Genomic DNA, 16,719 nt, shown 5'->3' on the forward strand with positions numbered 1-16,719 from the left:
AAAATGGATGGATGTTTGTTTTATTTATGTTTTATTACTTTGCTATTCTATAGTTTTTTATCTAAGTAGATCAAATAATTGCGTTGAATTAAACAGAATCGTGTTTTTAAACACTTTTTTTTATTTATAAAATATGCTAATGAAGCACGGCTGGAGGTGCGATATTAAAACCCACCGCAAGGTGGCAGCAGAGGCCCTCTGCCTGCTTCCAGGTCGGATTATTCAGAGGAAATGGGAGTTCAGATTATTCTCTTTGACAGACCCGGATCGAAAACAAAAGGATTAATAGGTAAAATAAAGAAATTTTTAGAAAGCATCACATGAACTCAAAATCTTGAGTTCATGTTTAAATTAAAGACAGAAATATATTTTTATCAGCAAATAAATCAATAAATTATCGACTTTACGGCAGTTTATTCAAAGATATCTACAATTAATTCATTTTGAATGAGTTGTTGGTGTTATTTTTATTATATTTAATGATTTATTCACTGTGAGTTTTTTTTTCCACGAATTCTATTGATTTATTCATGTTTCTCTTATCGATGCTCTAATTTCCCAGCCGTATTTAAACGCACCATGAGACCCCCTGTTGAGCTGTCCATGGTGCTGAAACACTAAACTCAGCTCCTCTTCTTCTTCTTCTTCTCTCCTTATTTTAACCGTTTGTTTTCCACAAACGGCTGCTTTGATCGTTATGGTGACGTCACAGCCAAAAGTCTAAGATCCCCACATCAAAGGTAAACGTCTCGCGCTCTGCAGGGCGGCGCGTGGATGCTTGAGGGCGGCGTGTTCACGTGACAGAGAACGGTTCGGCTCACTCCCTGCCAAAGATCGTCTATGTTCGAAAGAAAGCACTCCTGTATGTTTACAGAAATATATATATATATTATTTTTTTTTTTTTTTTTTTTTTTTAAAGAATTTTAAAATGTTTTTTGTGTAAAAAAAAAAAAAAAAAAATTAAAGACCAGAGGTCGGTTTAAAATGAAACAAAATAAACATAAACAATATCAGTAGGTCCGTGATGAAAAAAAAAAAAACACTTAAACAATATCTTAGAAGTAGTCCGAGATTTTATTTGCTATTCTAAAACGATGAATTTATTTGAGGTAATGCTTAGAATAAATACAGAAGGAAAGAAACATGAAAAAAATAGCAATATTATGCGAAGTATAATTAGTTAATTACATAGCAAATCCAAACATGGCTACTTATTTACACATAACGAAGACGATAATAGCCACTGGAAAAAGAAGAATATAAATAAATGACTTTTTATTTTAAATCAACAACATCTGCATTACACTGTACACTTTTCAGATTACAGTTTGAGTCAAAAAAATTAAACATTGTTTAAAAATAGAATATTTTATCATGTAATAATAATAATAATAATAATAATAATAATAATAATAATAATAATAATAATAATAATACTTTCTAAAATTATTTTGAAAAATATGCCTAAGGTTATATTTCATTTTAAAGGTCCCATTTTAAAGTCTTTATTTCAAGTAATCTTAAATTAAATGAGTAATATAAATTAACATATAAAAATGAACAGTGTGTACATTTTACAAAATATCAGATTTAATTAATTTGTTCAAAGTTATTCCATGCATAATGATTTGACGTTTTTCATTTTCAAAAACTTCCCCATATTTCCAGTCGAGGTGACTCATCTTGCTATTAGACGATCTGTGTCCCCCTGAAAATAGATCCAGCTGGGTTTGGTCTGACCATCATCATCCTCGCTGGCTCCTCTTTCCTCCAGTTTCCTCGGGAAAATCGGACCGTATCCGCCGCTACCTGAAGGATTTACGGACACTTTCTCCTCTCGGCGCGAATTAACGCCTCCAGTCCGCCGGAAACAGCCTGAAATCTTTATTTCCGCTGTTTATTTCTGCCTGTGAAGCCGAAGAGAGGATGTCTGTCGCGGGGTTGAAGAAGCAGTTCCATAAAGCCACCCAGGTAAGAAGACAACACGTTCATGTATTTGTTACTTTTTCGTGTTTGTGTCTCTTTTTCCGTAATAATTACACTTTATTAATGCGCCTGAATTTGATGAAACTCGGTTTATTTACTGAAACCCGAAGTGCTGCGAGGTAAACACTGAATCTCATTTTCTTCATTACCCGTAAAACGCTCCAATTCTTCATAAATATAGTTTGTAATGTGTTTATTTCATCCAATCAGAGTCGTGATGTGTTATTTGGCAACATTTCTGTAGATATATTTGCTGATATGCTCAGTTTATAATGTTTGTTTTTTTAAGATTTTTTCAATTAAAATCTCAATCGGATGCTGTTTTATGGTGGCATTTGAACAATTCTCGCGATATTTTGTGTGTTTTTAGCGTTAAAATGAGGGTGAACCCCTTTCTGTAACATTATGTAACAGTTTATGTGCTGGAAGTCTGCAGAGCTGATTGGCTGTTGCTTCAAGCAACAGGGAATTCCCTCCATCCTCCTCCACATTCTTCCACAGCCATCCCTCCATCTTCCCTCCTTCCTCTCCTCTTTACTTTCATCAGTCTTAATTAGAAAGATTTTCCTTTTTATTTCGTTCCAGGTCATCCAACCTCCCATTCCTTCTCACCTTTTCATATGGAAACATCTCTAAATTAGCCTATTTTTACCGTTCATTCATCCATTTTATGCTCTTTTTTTCTTTTATTTTATTAATTCATGTTATATTCTCCATCAACATATTTTCTCTGTTATTGTTCATAACTTTAACTTAAATACATCCATCATTTATTTATTTTTTAGCTGTTTTTAGTGAAGTTTCTGCTTCCTGGGAAGGAGGCGTCGGGGTGGACCGATCAGCCAATCATATGAGAGCTTCAGAAGCCATGTGACCATATCATGCTAGCTACATTCTGTCAACCGATACATGAATCAGGAAGATCCCGGATGATGTTTGTGTTTGATGAAAGTAGGGCTGAAACGATTCCTCCAGTGATTCGAGTCCCTCGATTATTAAAATTCCTCGAGGAAAATTGACCTGCCTCGAAGCTTCGTTAATTTATGTTTTATCATTTAGCGCACCGTGTTTCAGCCGGAACATTATTTGCGTTGCGCGGAGCTCTGACTTCCGCCTCTGAGTTGTTGACGGAAGCTACGTGTTAGCGGCATAACGTCCAATCTTCACGTTCGGCCCGCGGGGATTTTACTGATTGGTGATAATTCCGGGTTTTCATCGTTTTTGTGGGACCAGTAAACATCCTTAAAATGACCGGCGCGATGCCGGGAGTTCGGCAGCCTTTCTGCTCCGGAGCTGCTGGTTGAACGGCGGGAAGAAGCTGAGGAGGATTTCTACAGGTGAGCGGAGAGACTGAACACGGCGGGCGGCTGATGCTTACAGGGTAAGAGCAGCTTTACGGACGAACCTCACAATAAACTTGTATCATCCCGTCTGAACAAACGGGAGGCGGAACATGGCTGGTAGATGAGTTTCTGAACGGAGGAGCCGTAAATATCCCGTATTGCTCCCCCGGTCTACAAAAAAGTAACTGGTAGGGAAGCTCAAAGGTGGAAAAAATAGACTGATGTTGATATCCGATAGTAACACTGGTGTTATGGAAGATTTACCAATATTTTATTTCATAATTGTTTTTATCCGATTACTCGATTAATCGTAAGAAAAATCTATAGATTACTCGATTACAAAAATAATCGTTTACAACAGCCCTAGAAGAAAGGTTGTTGTGGCTCGTTCTGAAAGCCCGTCAAGGATATTTAGCGTTTATGACAGCGGTCAGAATGAGGGCAAAGGTCGGGTCTGATGTGATTTGTTTTATACATATAGCAAAGATAATTATTAGCTGAAAACGCTGGTCTTCTTTCAGCTTGTTAGCATTATTTTTTCACTGTTTTGTCAATATTTACCTTGTAGATCCTGATTATTTGCTCGATTGTTTGCTTGGCCTGAAATATTTAATTTTGTCCTCCACCTGTTGGGCTTTTAAGGGTTTACCAGAAGGAAAATTAAAAGCCAAAAACTGGTCAAAAAACATAAACATTCCCACATTTATGATAAAATAAATGTTTGTAAATCTGTTATGTCCAGAACTCCAAGTGGCAGCTGATTCAAATTCTGTAAAAATACATCTCTTATTATGCATCTTTTGGTATCAAATTATTAATCAGTTGATCAGAAAATGATCAATAGATTGGCTCTGCATGGCGCTGATGTTGAGAAGAGAAAACATGGATTTATCAGGTTTTAATAATCACATCTCTCGTCATATTTCCTTCCTGACGTTGTTTAAATCCTCGTTTTCTCTCCTGTTTTCAGATGTTTCTTGTCGTCTCTCTGTGTTTGCAGAATTTTCATAGACCTCGTGTTTGTTTCTCCATCCTCACGTTTCTTCACTCATTTTATCAGGTTCTTGTTGCATCAGGTCTTTATTATTCTGAACACGGAGCTTTGATATTAAATTTCTCTGATTTCTAGAGCTCCTCATTCATCCTTCGCTCCATATTTCCATCCTCTTTCCTCTTTCTGCCCCCAGCATCTTTTCATCCTTTCATCATCTCTCCGTCTTTCAAACTGAACCTCTACCTCTGACTGCAGCTCATCTGTTTGTGTATTTGTGCGATCAGAACCAGCCGAAGCGGCGGACCCGGTTGTTACTGAGCAGAACCTCTGACCCGCGGCTCTGTCTGTCCGCTGCCTGTTGGTTCTGTTTAGGAGACGGAGACGGAGACGGAGCGCGGACGGACATCCTGTCTCCTCCGCTCAGCGTCCTCTCCGTCTCGTTAGTCCTCCGATTTCTTCTTCTTCTTCTTCACTTCGCTGCTGTTGGTTCTGGAAACCCGTCAGAGGAATGTCCAGCGTCTCGTCTGGATGTTTACGTGCCGATAAAAACTCCTGACCGTTGGTTTAACGTTTGCTGGCAATGCCCCTTTAATTTTTGGAAAATCTGGATTATTTTTTTTCCCCCCATTGAACTCTTTGGGTTTCCAAAGTTCGCAGTGATGTCACTGCGCCCAGGGCGGCCATCTTGTTTGGCAGGTGTGATTTAAAGCTTCTGTTTAACTTTGAATTCAGGTGGAGAATAAAATCCATCCATCCATTTTCTAACACCCTTGTCCCTCAGTGGGGTCGGGAGGTGCTGGTGCCTCTCCAGCTAACGTTTCGGGCGAGAGGCGGGGTCACCATGGACAGGTCGCCAGTCTGTCGCAGGGCAACACAGAGACACACAGGACACACAACCATGCACACACACACTCACACTCACACCTAGGGGCAATTTAGACAGGCCAATTAACCTGACAGTCATGTTTTTGGACTGTGGGAGGAAACCGGAGTACCTGGAGAAAACCCACCATGCACAGGGAGAACATGGAGACTCCATGCAGAAAGACCGGGAATCGAACCCAGAACCTTCTTGCTGCAAGGCAACAGCTCTACCAACTGCGCCACTGTGCAGCCCTGAGAATAATATCATAACATTTTAAGACTGCAGTTGTAATATATGCAGAATGAAGTAGTTATTTTATAAAAACGACTTCATGAAAAATATCAAAATTAGGAATGTTGATCATCTTGTATCGACATATTTTGGGATTATTTATTCAATAAGGATTTTAAAGGATTTTTGAACCTTTTTAATGGTACAAAAACCATTAATGTGATCAAAGGATTATAATTTCAGACCCTGAAATTAACTGGATTAAATAACTTTAATCTCATCCCATTAAAGTTTTTAACTTTTTCTGTGAGTGCTTCAGGTTTCCCCTTCATTTCACTTTAACTTTACAAAGATTGAAAATATCTTGATAATCCTTCCCAGATTGATCTTAAGGTCATTTCTGTTTTTCAGACAAAAACGAACGAAACTTTTCTGCAGTTTTAAATCTGGTGCATCATATAAACCTCCACCGCGGCTTCAGCAAACATTAAAAACAGTCAAAACTAAATAAAAATCTAATTAATTCCTCCTTCACATCTGAGCTTCTGCTGCATCGCTGCATGTTTCCCGTCTGAGATCAGATAAACTCCGGGAGGAATCTTCCCGTTTTCTGTCCGGCTGTCATCCGGACGGATTCCTGCACATCTCTGTGGCTCCGATAAAGAGAGGAGATGATGTTTATTGATCCCTGAGGGTGAAAACTGGGTCACTGCAGCAGAGCAGGAAGCAAAAACATAAAAAATAAAAAGCACAGCAGCAGAGGAGGTCAGCACGGACCGTCCTGCTCGGCGTGACTTTAGTTTTTATTCTGTTATTATTCCTCCCTCTGGAGCCACACAGTGTCTTTATCTGGTTTTATGTGATAAACAAACACAAACACATATTTTTACAGTGAAGCAAAAGTTTCTTTTTTATTCTACACATAAAAATCTAAATAGTTCATCAGACACGTGGCACGTTCTCTGTGTTGGAGCAGAGATCCATCTAAAAGTTACCGGATAGTTTACAACAAAGCATATGCATGTGCTGGAGTGGTCTAGTCAAAGTCCAGACCTACAGTAGACTCACAGGAGTTAAGAACCACAGCCAACCCACCTTCTAAAAATGTAGATATTTAGCGTATATTTTAATACTCGCAGTGGAAACGGGCTGGTTAATAAACCAATAACAGTATTTGCTGCGATAGACAGATGATCGATTTTAAAAAGACAAAATATTCAATAGTTTCACTGAGCTGAGATGTAGGCAGAGAAAAGGCAGCTAGCTTAGCAACGCTGGTGGACTTGAACTCACTCGCTCTTTGGTTACCTAGCAACGGGCTGATAAGTAACTTGCGGTTGCCTAGCTACAGCCTGTAGAGTAACATGCGCAGCAGCAGTTTAAGGTTTCACCACTGTGCCTTATAACTGCTTAGAAATGAAAAATGTCTCGCCGCCATTTTGGAAATATTTCAGGTATTTAAAACTAAAAACTAATCAATAATTATCAATATCAATTAAAATGACACTCTTGTATTGTGATACATTTTTCAGCCATGTTGTCCTAAAGGAAACTGTTTTAGCAGCACAACCGAAGCCAGCATCCATGATCTCCCATATTTCAGATCTTTGGGGTTCAGCCAATCAACGGCAAGGAAAACGAATGCTGCTCCTGGATTGGCTGCTTCGCCAACACCAGCTAATAATGTCTCGAATAGCCTCGACACAATCTGGGAAATTGGTATTTCAACTTCCCAATCTACATTTTCTGCTGCATTGATATGAAAAAGCAATACAAGTTTTCTGATTGAGAGTTACATTTTATCTGAATCCTGAAATGTTAATATTCAGTAGAGAAATTGTTGATTTAGCAAAAAACAATGACGAAAACTTCATCTTTTAGACAAAGAGACTTCCTGTGTTTGAATTGTCCTCATGAGGGCTGAATACTTCTGCACGCCGTAACTTTATAGATTTGTATTTGCTTTATTTATGTTGAAAACCATCATTTTTATTCTGCTTTGCATTACTTTGTGTTGGTCTGACAGATAAAACACTGACTGGTACAAATACTGGATTAAAGCCTCTTATAAGGACTTTTCTTTTAGCGTGAAACATCAAAGAGTATCGTCTAAATGTTCGTTTTTAAGGTGCTAATCATAGTAGTTGACATTTCTCTCTTTATTAACTTGGATTTTAAGGAAGAACTTGTAACTTTGAGTCATAATAAACAATTTTACTGCTTTCTAAAGCAGAGGAGATCCCGCTGATCAGTTAGAGGATCTGGCTTGATGTTGGAGATCAGAGAAAATCAAAGCATGAATCAGATGTTTGAAGTGAGGTGAGATGTCGCCTGAAATAGATCAGGGAATCGACAGAAGGCATTATGGGAAAGTGGCACGAGACGTCACCGAATGGTGGCTCTGGAAGCTGATTGGTCGTCTCTCTGATGATGATGATGATGATGATGATGCTGCTGATGATCCCTGCAGATGTCGGCCGCTGTGATCTGATTCGCTGACGTGCTTTACTCATGTTTTCACACACCGAGCGCAGGGAGCCGTACGGGTGGCCGACGATTATCCTGATTAAATCAAAACACGACAAACGTCCTCCATCTTTAAAAGGTTAAAAAACAAGAGCTGCAAGTTAGCTAAACATTAGCTCTTTTATGTGTGGACAATAATTCAATAACAATATCAACAATAGACACGTGATCAATATCAAGAGATAATCTGATCCAGAACCGCACAGCATTCTGGGAAATGAAGGCAGAGGGAAGACGTTAGCCAGATAGAATCAACAAACTCCTTCTTTGGTTACCTAGCAACTAACTCGTTCTTTGGTTACCTAGCAACAGCTTGTTGTTAACTTGCGCAGCAGCAGTTTAAAGTTCAGCCATTTTGACTCATAATTGCTTAAAAATAAAAAGAATAACAATGTGGAGAGAAAACTGGACGAAGCAGGAAACGTCACGCCAACAGCTGGTCAGTATTTCAGACATTTAGGACAAAAAGAAATCAATAATTATTGATATGGACGGATGTTTCCAGCTCTTTTAATGCGAGTTTCTGCCTCGTTTCAGCAACATCAGCAGTTTTTGTTGGACTCCCGCTGGGATTTTTGTGTTTGCTTTTGTAGTTTTGGTCGTTTTCCACACTTTTGCCATTAGTTCCCTAAATAAAATAAAGAGCATGATTACCATAGTTGACTAGTTACATTTACTTGAATAACTTTTTAGGGGGAAAAATTTGCTTTTCTGAGTATTTTTATTATGTTTTACTTTTACTTGAGTAACTGGATTATGAAGCATTAAAAACAAACTTGTTTTTATACAAAAATTCACCAGGTTTTGTTAAGGTTTTATAAGACTTATGGTGAAATAAGTTGATTTGGAAAAATGTTTTCTTAACCTGACCCCATTCCACCGGTTCTGTCTGGAGGAATGGGCCAGAACTCTAGTAAACTGCAGTGAGAAATTTGTGGAAGGAAATCCAGAATAAACGGTTTTTAAAAAGTGGTTATCAAACATTAAGTGGAAATAGTTGTGAGTTTTTATGCATTTTATGTGAACATTATCTGCACATAAAGATATTTTTGATTCATTTTTTTAACTTTTACTGTGAAGTTGTGGTGATTAGATGTCATTTATTATGACGCAGTTCTAAATAAACTGTAGTAATCAACATTTTTAATCATTTTAACAGCATTAGGGCCGTTTATGGGTCATTTTTAATTCTTAGTGTAACATTAAAAGTTCTTTTCATGTTGGTGTTTGTCCAATAAGACCTGAGCTGCTCGGTGTTTTCCTTCCTTTTTACATCAATTGATTCGTTTGTGCTGGAATCTGAACACTAAAACCAAAATGTAGGCCACGTCCCAGCATGACGGCGTTTCCTCACGCAGCCGAGGGGAGAGTGGCGGCGAAACGAGACACCGACGAGCCGAATGAAACCCGAGAGCGAGAACAGATCCATGTCCAGGTGTAGAAACGCAAAGGAACCACGAGGAAATGAGGTCAAATTTAGAAATGTAGATTTTTTTACTTCCAAGTCAAAACTGTACAAAAAATTATACACATTTAGCATTTAAGATAAAAAATAACTTTCTTTCTCTGTAAATATGTTCAAACCAGAACTTCACCTGGTTCTGCAATAACAAATGAACTATTAGGTTAATTTGTCTGTTAATCTATTGATCCAAAAATTAATCTCCAACTTACTGAAAATGGGAATAAAGCATCTTTAACATATTTCTAATAAAGTTCAGTTATTTCTTTTGATCCAATTAATTTATTAATGAAAATCTATTTGTCGGTTTTAGCTGCAGGGACATGGAAACTACAAACAAAAACACTTATTTAATACTTATTAACTCTTTTTTCTTTCTTTGACACTTTAAGCACATTGTGTGATTTCTTTTTTTAAAAAACATATTTACATATTAATATCTTTTTTATTCTGCTCACAGTAGAAAAAAACTATATTTGACCAAATTTAATTAATAATTAAAATGCAGAATATCATCTGTGATATTGTTATTGAGGTATTTAAAGAAATATATCGTGATATTTTATTTTTTATAATCAATAATTAAACTGAATCCAGTAAATTTATCCAACACTCTGTGTATTTGTTCAGTGACGGTTTTATGTTTTTGTCTCCAGTTTTTAATTATAAAATTTGACATTTAGATTAAAGGAGGAAATGATGTAATAATCAGAATTAAATATGACATTTATAGTTGGACATAAAGGATGTAAATGTGTTTAAATCTCCTGCTGCTCCTGCCGGTTCCATCATGGACCGTGTTGTCATGGCGACCACACGCGTGTCAGCAGAGAGAGCAGGCGTGATGCCAACACACACACACACACACACACACACACTCAGACGGTTCTGTAGCTCAATAATTAATCATCCTTGAGGGCATCGCAGAGGAAGATCGACTCTTTGATGCCGCCTTCTGTTCCAGCTGAACCGTGACCTTTGACCTTGTTTCTGTGCGACTCCGATGACGACAGACGTGGAGTTTATCATCAGCTGATGACGACTGTTTTTGATGAGCTCCTGCTAGGTGGAGGTTAAAGGTCGCAGCGTGCAGCTAATTAATATTTTAATATAAAGTAAGCGGATCTGCTGTTAGCTTCACAGCTAGCTGTAGCAGATGGAGGTAAAAAAAAAAAAAAGTTTATCGCATTATAACATAACGGCATTTATCAATTTCAAATAATTAAAAAATAAAACTGGCAATGTTATTGGAAATGTTAATTTTACGGTTTTCTCCATGAGCTTATCAATGAATATCGGTAAATTTAAAAATCTGATTAAATCTCAGTGTGTGCAGCTGAGCGATATAAATCAGACTCTGGGTCTATAAATGCTGTGCCACACAGTTTCCTAAAATATAAGTAAAATTAATTCTTTAATCAGTTTTTTAATATAAAATCTATAGGTGTAATAAAACAAACTGTACAAAATTCAAACTTATTAACAAAAATCTAGACGTGTTCAAGATCAGCTGTGGTTACGGGAGAATGAAATACAAACTTATTTACACTTCTTTTTTTGACACAATAATGCATTGTGGGATTTTGTATGTATTTACATATAAATAATTTTTTTATTCTGTGATGCAGGTCTTAAATTTAATTTATAAAAAGTCTTACATTTCTGTAGGCGAAACCTGCAGCAGCCCTAAAAAAAACACTTTGCCCCAATTTTTTAGATTATAAACAATAATAAATATATTTGATCTCTTATGTCTATTTAGTCAATAATTTAGCAGAAAATTTGGTAATTGAATTGAAAACGTTTGTCAGTGTATCAATTTTATCGATTAAAATGTGTTTAATTTCAGTTAATTAGTTACAGACCTGGGCTGCACAGTGGCGCAGTTGGTAGAGCTGTTGCCTTGCAGCAAGAAGGTTCTGGGTTCGATTCCCGGCCTGGGGTCTTTCTGCATGGAGTTTGAATGTTCTCCCTGTGCATGTGTGGGTTTTCTCCAGGTACTCCGGTTTCCTCCCACAGTCCAAAAACATGACTGTCAGGTTAATTGGTCTGTCTAAATTGCCCCTAGGTGTGAGTGTGTGTGTGCATGGTTGTGTGTGTGTAAAAACCGTCTTTCACTTCCTGTGTTTGTAAAAACCGTCTTTAACTTCCTGTGTTTGTTAAAAACCGTCTTCAACTTCCTGTGTTTGTTAAAAACCGTCTTCAACTTCCTGTGTTTGTTAAAANGTCTTCAACTTCCTGTGTTTGTTAAAAACCGTCTTTCACTTCTTGTGTTTGTTAAAAACCGTCTTCAACTTCCTGTGTTTGTAAAAACCGTCTTTAACTCCCTGTGTTTGGCGCAGCGACGTGGAGTTTGAGTCCGTTTGGTTCTGCGGATCAGAAACGCGCAGCAGGAAAGTCCTGGTGCTGAAAACGGAGCAAACTGATGTATTGAGCTAATTAAATCTTAACGGCGCTGATGAGCCTCTGATCACATCCAATCACACCATCACTTATTGATCTTCTGGTCAGATGATTGATCCGCTGTTAAAGCCTGATTGATTATTAGTTCTTCACTCAGCTTGGTCTGCAGGCATGAGGCTCTTCAATCAGACATGTTGAGTCATTTATCAACTTTTACAGTTTATAAAGGTTAAAATCCTGATGAATCTCAGGCTTTTGTTCTGAAAGCTAACTGGTCAAAACACTCTGATCTGAGTTGATGTTTATGTTCGTCATGTTTTCGGAAAATCTTTGGCTAAACTTTATGATTCTGGACAAACTAACCACTGTAAGCGTATTTAGTTTTTGAAAGTTAAAAGGTTTCAGTTGATAAAAACCAAACTTTCAATCATAAAGTAGTGAAACTGACACAAAACGGCGCCACTATCTGGTCAAACTGGGGCTTACAGTTGCGTTGTGATCAGTTTGGTCATAAAAACTCGTATCTTAAAATAAAAAATGACTGAATTTTTATTTTTGTTCAGCAGTTTTTTTTTTTGTTTTATGATTGAAATGTAAGCTGTAAAAGTAAAAAGTCTCAGTTCTGGAGCATCTAGTTGCTCCAGACGCTGCAGGATTGGGTTGTTTTTGTGTCGGATGTGATTTAGTTTTTACCGCCAGCGAGTCGTGACTCCAGCGCCGCTTTCTGTCGGATCCATGGTGTGAATACTAATGAGGGCAGAAATGGATCCGGAGGCTTTGGGGATGTTTTTGTTCCTGCTCTGTTGCATCGTTTCTTCTTCTCCTCCTTTCACTTTAATAGTCTCTATTAGCAACAGATTGTTAATGTTTCAAACTGGGATCAGCTGCTGCGTCACCATTTTATAGATATAGAGGTCATTCTCATATCATTCCTGTTGATTATATTAGTTTTAATGCCTATGAGAGGAAACGGCGCTCGCTGCCCCTCCTCCACTTGTTGCTGCTAGTTTCACATTAGCATTCGTTTAGAAGATATTTGAATCAAGTTTGGAAATAAAAACATGATAGATCCGTTATATTCCACACAATAAGTGCATTTTATTTTAGAAATAACGGGTATTTTTGTTCGTATTTGTACTCTTAACATTATCGAGTCAAATTATTCTCAGCACATTTTCAAAAATTAGAACTTTCATCAAAAAGTCGCACATTATTCTGTTCACAATTCACGCAAAGATCATCAGATCCCCACTTTTTTATTTTGCACTAATGCATGTTATTGAGTTTATTGCACATTTTCTGACATTTGGACGGTTTCAAAAGTCGAAGAATTTCAGAGAATTTGTTGAAAATAAGTTTTGGAACAACAAAACGGTAGAAAACGTTGCTGTATGTCTGGTAAGTTTCAGTGAAATCGGATGTTTTCTGCAGGTTTTAAAGTTTCTGTCCTACATCCTGTAGTTGTGGTGACATGGTGAGGAGCTGCTGCAGGTTCCCCTCTGCTCTCATGTGTAGTGAATGATGCAGCAGCTGCAGCAGCTCCAACTGCTGGTGCAGCTGCTGCATCAGCTCCAACTGCTGGTCTCAGAGAAACTCTCACCAACCCGTTCTGCTGCCGTCCGTCCTCCACCTCATGTCTGCCTCCTGGTTTGAAATGTTTAGTTTGGGTTAATCCAGGTCCAGTTTGCTCGGCTACAACGTCTGGGTCGTTTTGGGGAGGTGTGAAAGCCTCTTCCTTGCCTCTTCTTTCACATTTCTCGTTCTCCACCTCTTCCAGCATCTCAACCTCCTGCTGAGGATTTACAAGAGAAAATAAATGTCAGCCATGAATCATCACTTATAGTCACGCAGAACGTGKCGAATTTCTGTAATAATTTACATAAAACAYTCAAAAGCAGGATTTACTTATCAAAATGTCTAGTGAACGGAGTGGAAAAGGTCCATATTCATGTTTTTCTTTCTGTCCCTGGAGGTTTTTATAGATGTTTCCACATCATAAAACCTCAAACTTAAACTCTTCCTGCTTTCTCTTTGTCTAAACACTGAAACTTTTCAGTGATTTACGCCCGAACCGCCTCTGGGTCGCCACGTTTCCTCGGCTGATCGAAGCTCTTTCTGTTCGGGTTTCTGGTCGAGCGTCTAACCGAGAGAGACGCCACGTTTCTCCTGAGCATCGGTGATGCAAGCGTCCCGGCTGCCGCGGAAACAAACGGAGCCGGCGAAGGAATCGACATCACGGGCAAAACAGTCTTTACAGGCGGGAAGAAAAAGACGAATGGAAACGATTAAAGCTGCGAAGCTTTAACTAAAACTGCAACAGCTTAGCAGCCAATAGAAGCGCCGTCTTTTTTCAGAAGGAGGCCCAAAAGCATCAAATTGAAAACCCTTGAAAGCCAAATTATCAAAATTCATCACAGTGTCTACAAACGGCAAGAAAATTACACTCAGACTGAGACATTCTGAAGATTTATTGTATTTAACCACTTAAATAAACCAGCATCAGTTTATTTGGATTCAAAGAGACACGACCCTAAAACAAAACAGACTGAAACCTCATTATCCAAGAATGAGTTTGTGCAAAAACATGTAATGAACAGTCATCCTAACCTGCTCAAGCAAGCATAATGGATCACTTTTAGGAAGGTTTTATTCATATCGGAGTGCCTGGAGGCCAGATGTGCTTCTTTCCACAATTGTTTGCGGCCATACACGATCATTCAAAGTGCTGCTAACGGCCCCCGGACCACACTTTGGACATCCCTTCTGTAGAACTTTCATAAATCTGATTCAGTGTTGCAACAGGAGATAAAACGGACAAGTTAGCAAACGATGTTTACATCAAACCTCGGAGATAATTGTGGGATTCAGGATGCCGATGAGTGATTTTTATTAAAAATGTTTCCACACCCGGGGTCCGCACAGTGGCGCAGTTGGTAGAGCTGTTGCCTTGCAGCAAGAAGGTTCTGGGTTCGATTCCCGGCCCTGGTCTTTCTGCATGGAGTCTCCATGTTCTCCCTGTGCATGGTGGGTTTTCTCCAGGTACTCCGGTTTCCTCCCACAGTCCAAAAACATGACTGTCAGGTTAATTGGTCTGTCCAAATTGCCCCTAGGTGTGAGTGTGTGTGTGCATGGTTGTGTGTCCTGTGTGTCTCTGTGTTGCCCTGTGACAGACTGGTGACCTGTCCAGGTGACCCCGCCTCTCGCCCGGCTGGAGATGGGCACCAGCACCTCCCGACCCCACTGAGGGACAAGGGTGCAAGAAAATGGATGGATGGATGTTTCCACACCCAGTAAACATAAATGAGCCTCTGCAGCAAAGTGAAAATATAAGAACAAGACCTTAAAATAAAAGCTTGGAAATCTAAAGTTTGTTGCTGACTCTGCAGTTTTGAGTTATTAAACATTCTGGACCACAAGTTCAAACTTAAAATGCAGAAGTGCGTCTCATTAGGACGACTCTGGGCTCTGACCCAACAGAATCCTGCACCAGCGTTCAAACACTGATTCAGTCGTTGGTCAAACGTCCATCAGTCCTCTGGTATCTACCGTCTAAGATGGCGTCTGGTGACTCTGGCAGGCCGATGAGATGAACCGGCTCCGGCTGCCAAGCTCTCCGTCTCCTGGAGAGCAGGGCCCCGGCTCCTCCATCTGCTGTCAGGGTGCCACGACCTCTGACGTTTGTCACGGCAGCGTCGTAATTAAGCTGATTTTCCTGCAGGCCTCGGCGGGGAGTGACTCAGCAGAAAGCGAGTGTGGATGTAAGACGAGAAATAAAAGGACAAGAGAGCCGGAGAGGGAAGATAGAGGAGGGAAAAACAGCGAGAGTCCTGAACAACGGGAGAGAAACTGTGGAGGAGGAGAGAAGCTGAGCAGATGGGCCTGTTAAAGAGTCGGTTTTATGTTCCTACAACTTTCTGCCATTTTATCACTTTACAGCTGAGGTTTAACCTTCTTTTGCAACGTAAATTTACTTTTTTAAGATTTGGCAAAGAAGTGAAAGCAAGTAATGCTCACAAAGACAGTCAATCAGCTGTTAGTTGTTTTATGCTAACCTTCCTACGTTGGTATTGGGGGTTTTGTGCTACACATTGTTTGGCCACTATGCATTAGTCTTGGATGGGATGCTAACAAGCTACAAGAGTTATCATGTCTGTAAAATAAACAACCTACTGCAGACTTGTTAGCCCTCTGGGGAAGAAATACTAGCAAAAACCCAACAGACAACATTCCCATTTACTTAAGAACTACTAATTTAGCTTCTTCTAGACTGCGGCGCTGAGAAAACTGTCATAAGACCAATTATGGATCATAAAGATGAATAATGGAGAAAATAAATGTTTGCATTTCTTGTGTTGGATGAAAGAAAATGTCCTGAGGATTCTCTATTTTTGATTTAACTTGACTGTTGGTGACTTTTCAGGTCTGACCAGCTGTTGGCGTAAGTTTGAGTTACTGCTAGCTTGATTCTTGACTCTAAGTAAGACATGAATCCAGTTAGACATTAGCATAACTCTGGCTCACTGTAAATTTGACTCATTTGATGAATTGCTGTTAGCTAGTTTGACTATGACTAAGCACCACCTGTCATTAGCCTTTAGCTTGACTCTAATTTAGGGCTGAAATGATTCTTCGAGTGATTCGAGTACCTCGATTATTAAAATTCCTCGAGGAAAATTGACCTGCCTCGAAGCTTCGTTAATTTATGTTTTATCATTTAGCGCACCGTGTTTCAGCCGGAACATTATTTGCGTTGCGCGGAGCTCTGACTTCCGCCTCTGAGTTGTTGGCGGAAGCTACGTGTTAGCGGCATAACGTCCAATCTTCAAGTTCGGCCCGCGGGGATTTTACTGATTGGTGATAATTCCGGGTTTTCATCGTTTTTGTGGGACCAATAAACATCCTTAAAAT

General features: G+C 39.1%; 1 protein-coding gene across 1 annotated transcript in view; it reads left to right on the top strand.

The window, feature by feature from the left end:
- Positions 1–1,710: 1,710 nt before the first annotated feature.
- The window catches only part of LOC103480908 (endophilin-A1-like), a 29,880-nt gene continuing 14,871 nt past the window's right edge, over positions 1,711–16,719 (top strand). Inside the window, exon 1 of the mRNA XM_017310339.1 lies at positions 1,711–1,972. Coding sequence (XP_017165828.1) covers positions 1,928–1,972 — 45 coding nt within the window. The 5' untranslated portion in view covers positions 1,711–1,927. The remainder of the gene's footprint in view (positions 1,973–16,719) is intronic.

This window comes from Poecilia reticulata, linkage group LG18 (genome assembly GCF_000633615.1).
Source record: "Poecilia reticulata strain Guanapo linkage group LG18, Guppy_female_1.0+MT, whole genome shotgun sequence".
In the NCBI taxonomy this organism is placed as follows: domain Eukaryota; kingdom Metazoa; phylum Chordata; class Actinopteri; order Cyprinodontiformes; family Poeciliidae; genus Poecilia; species Poecilia reticulata.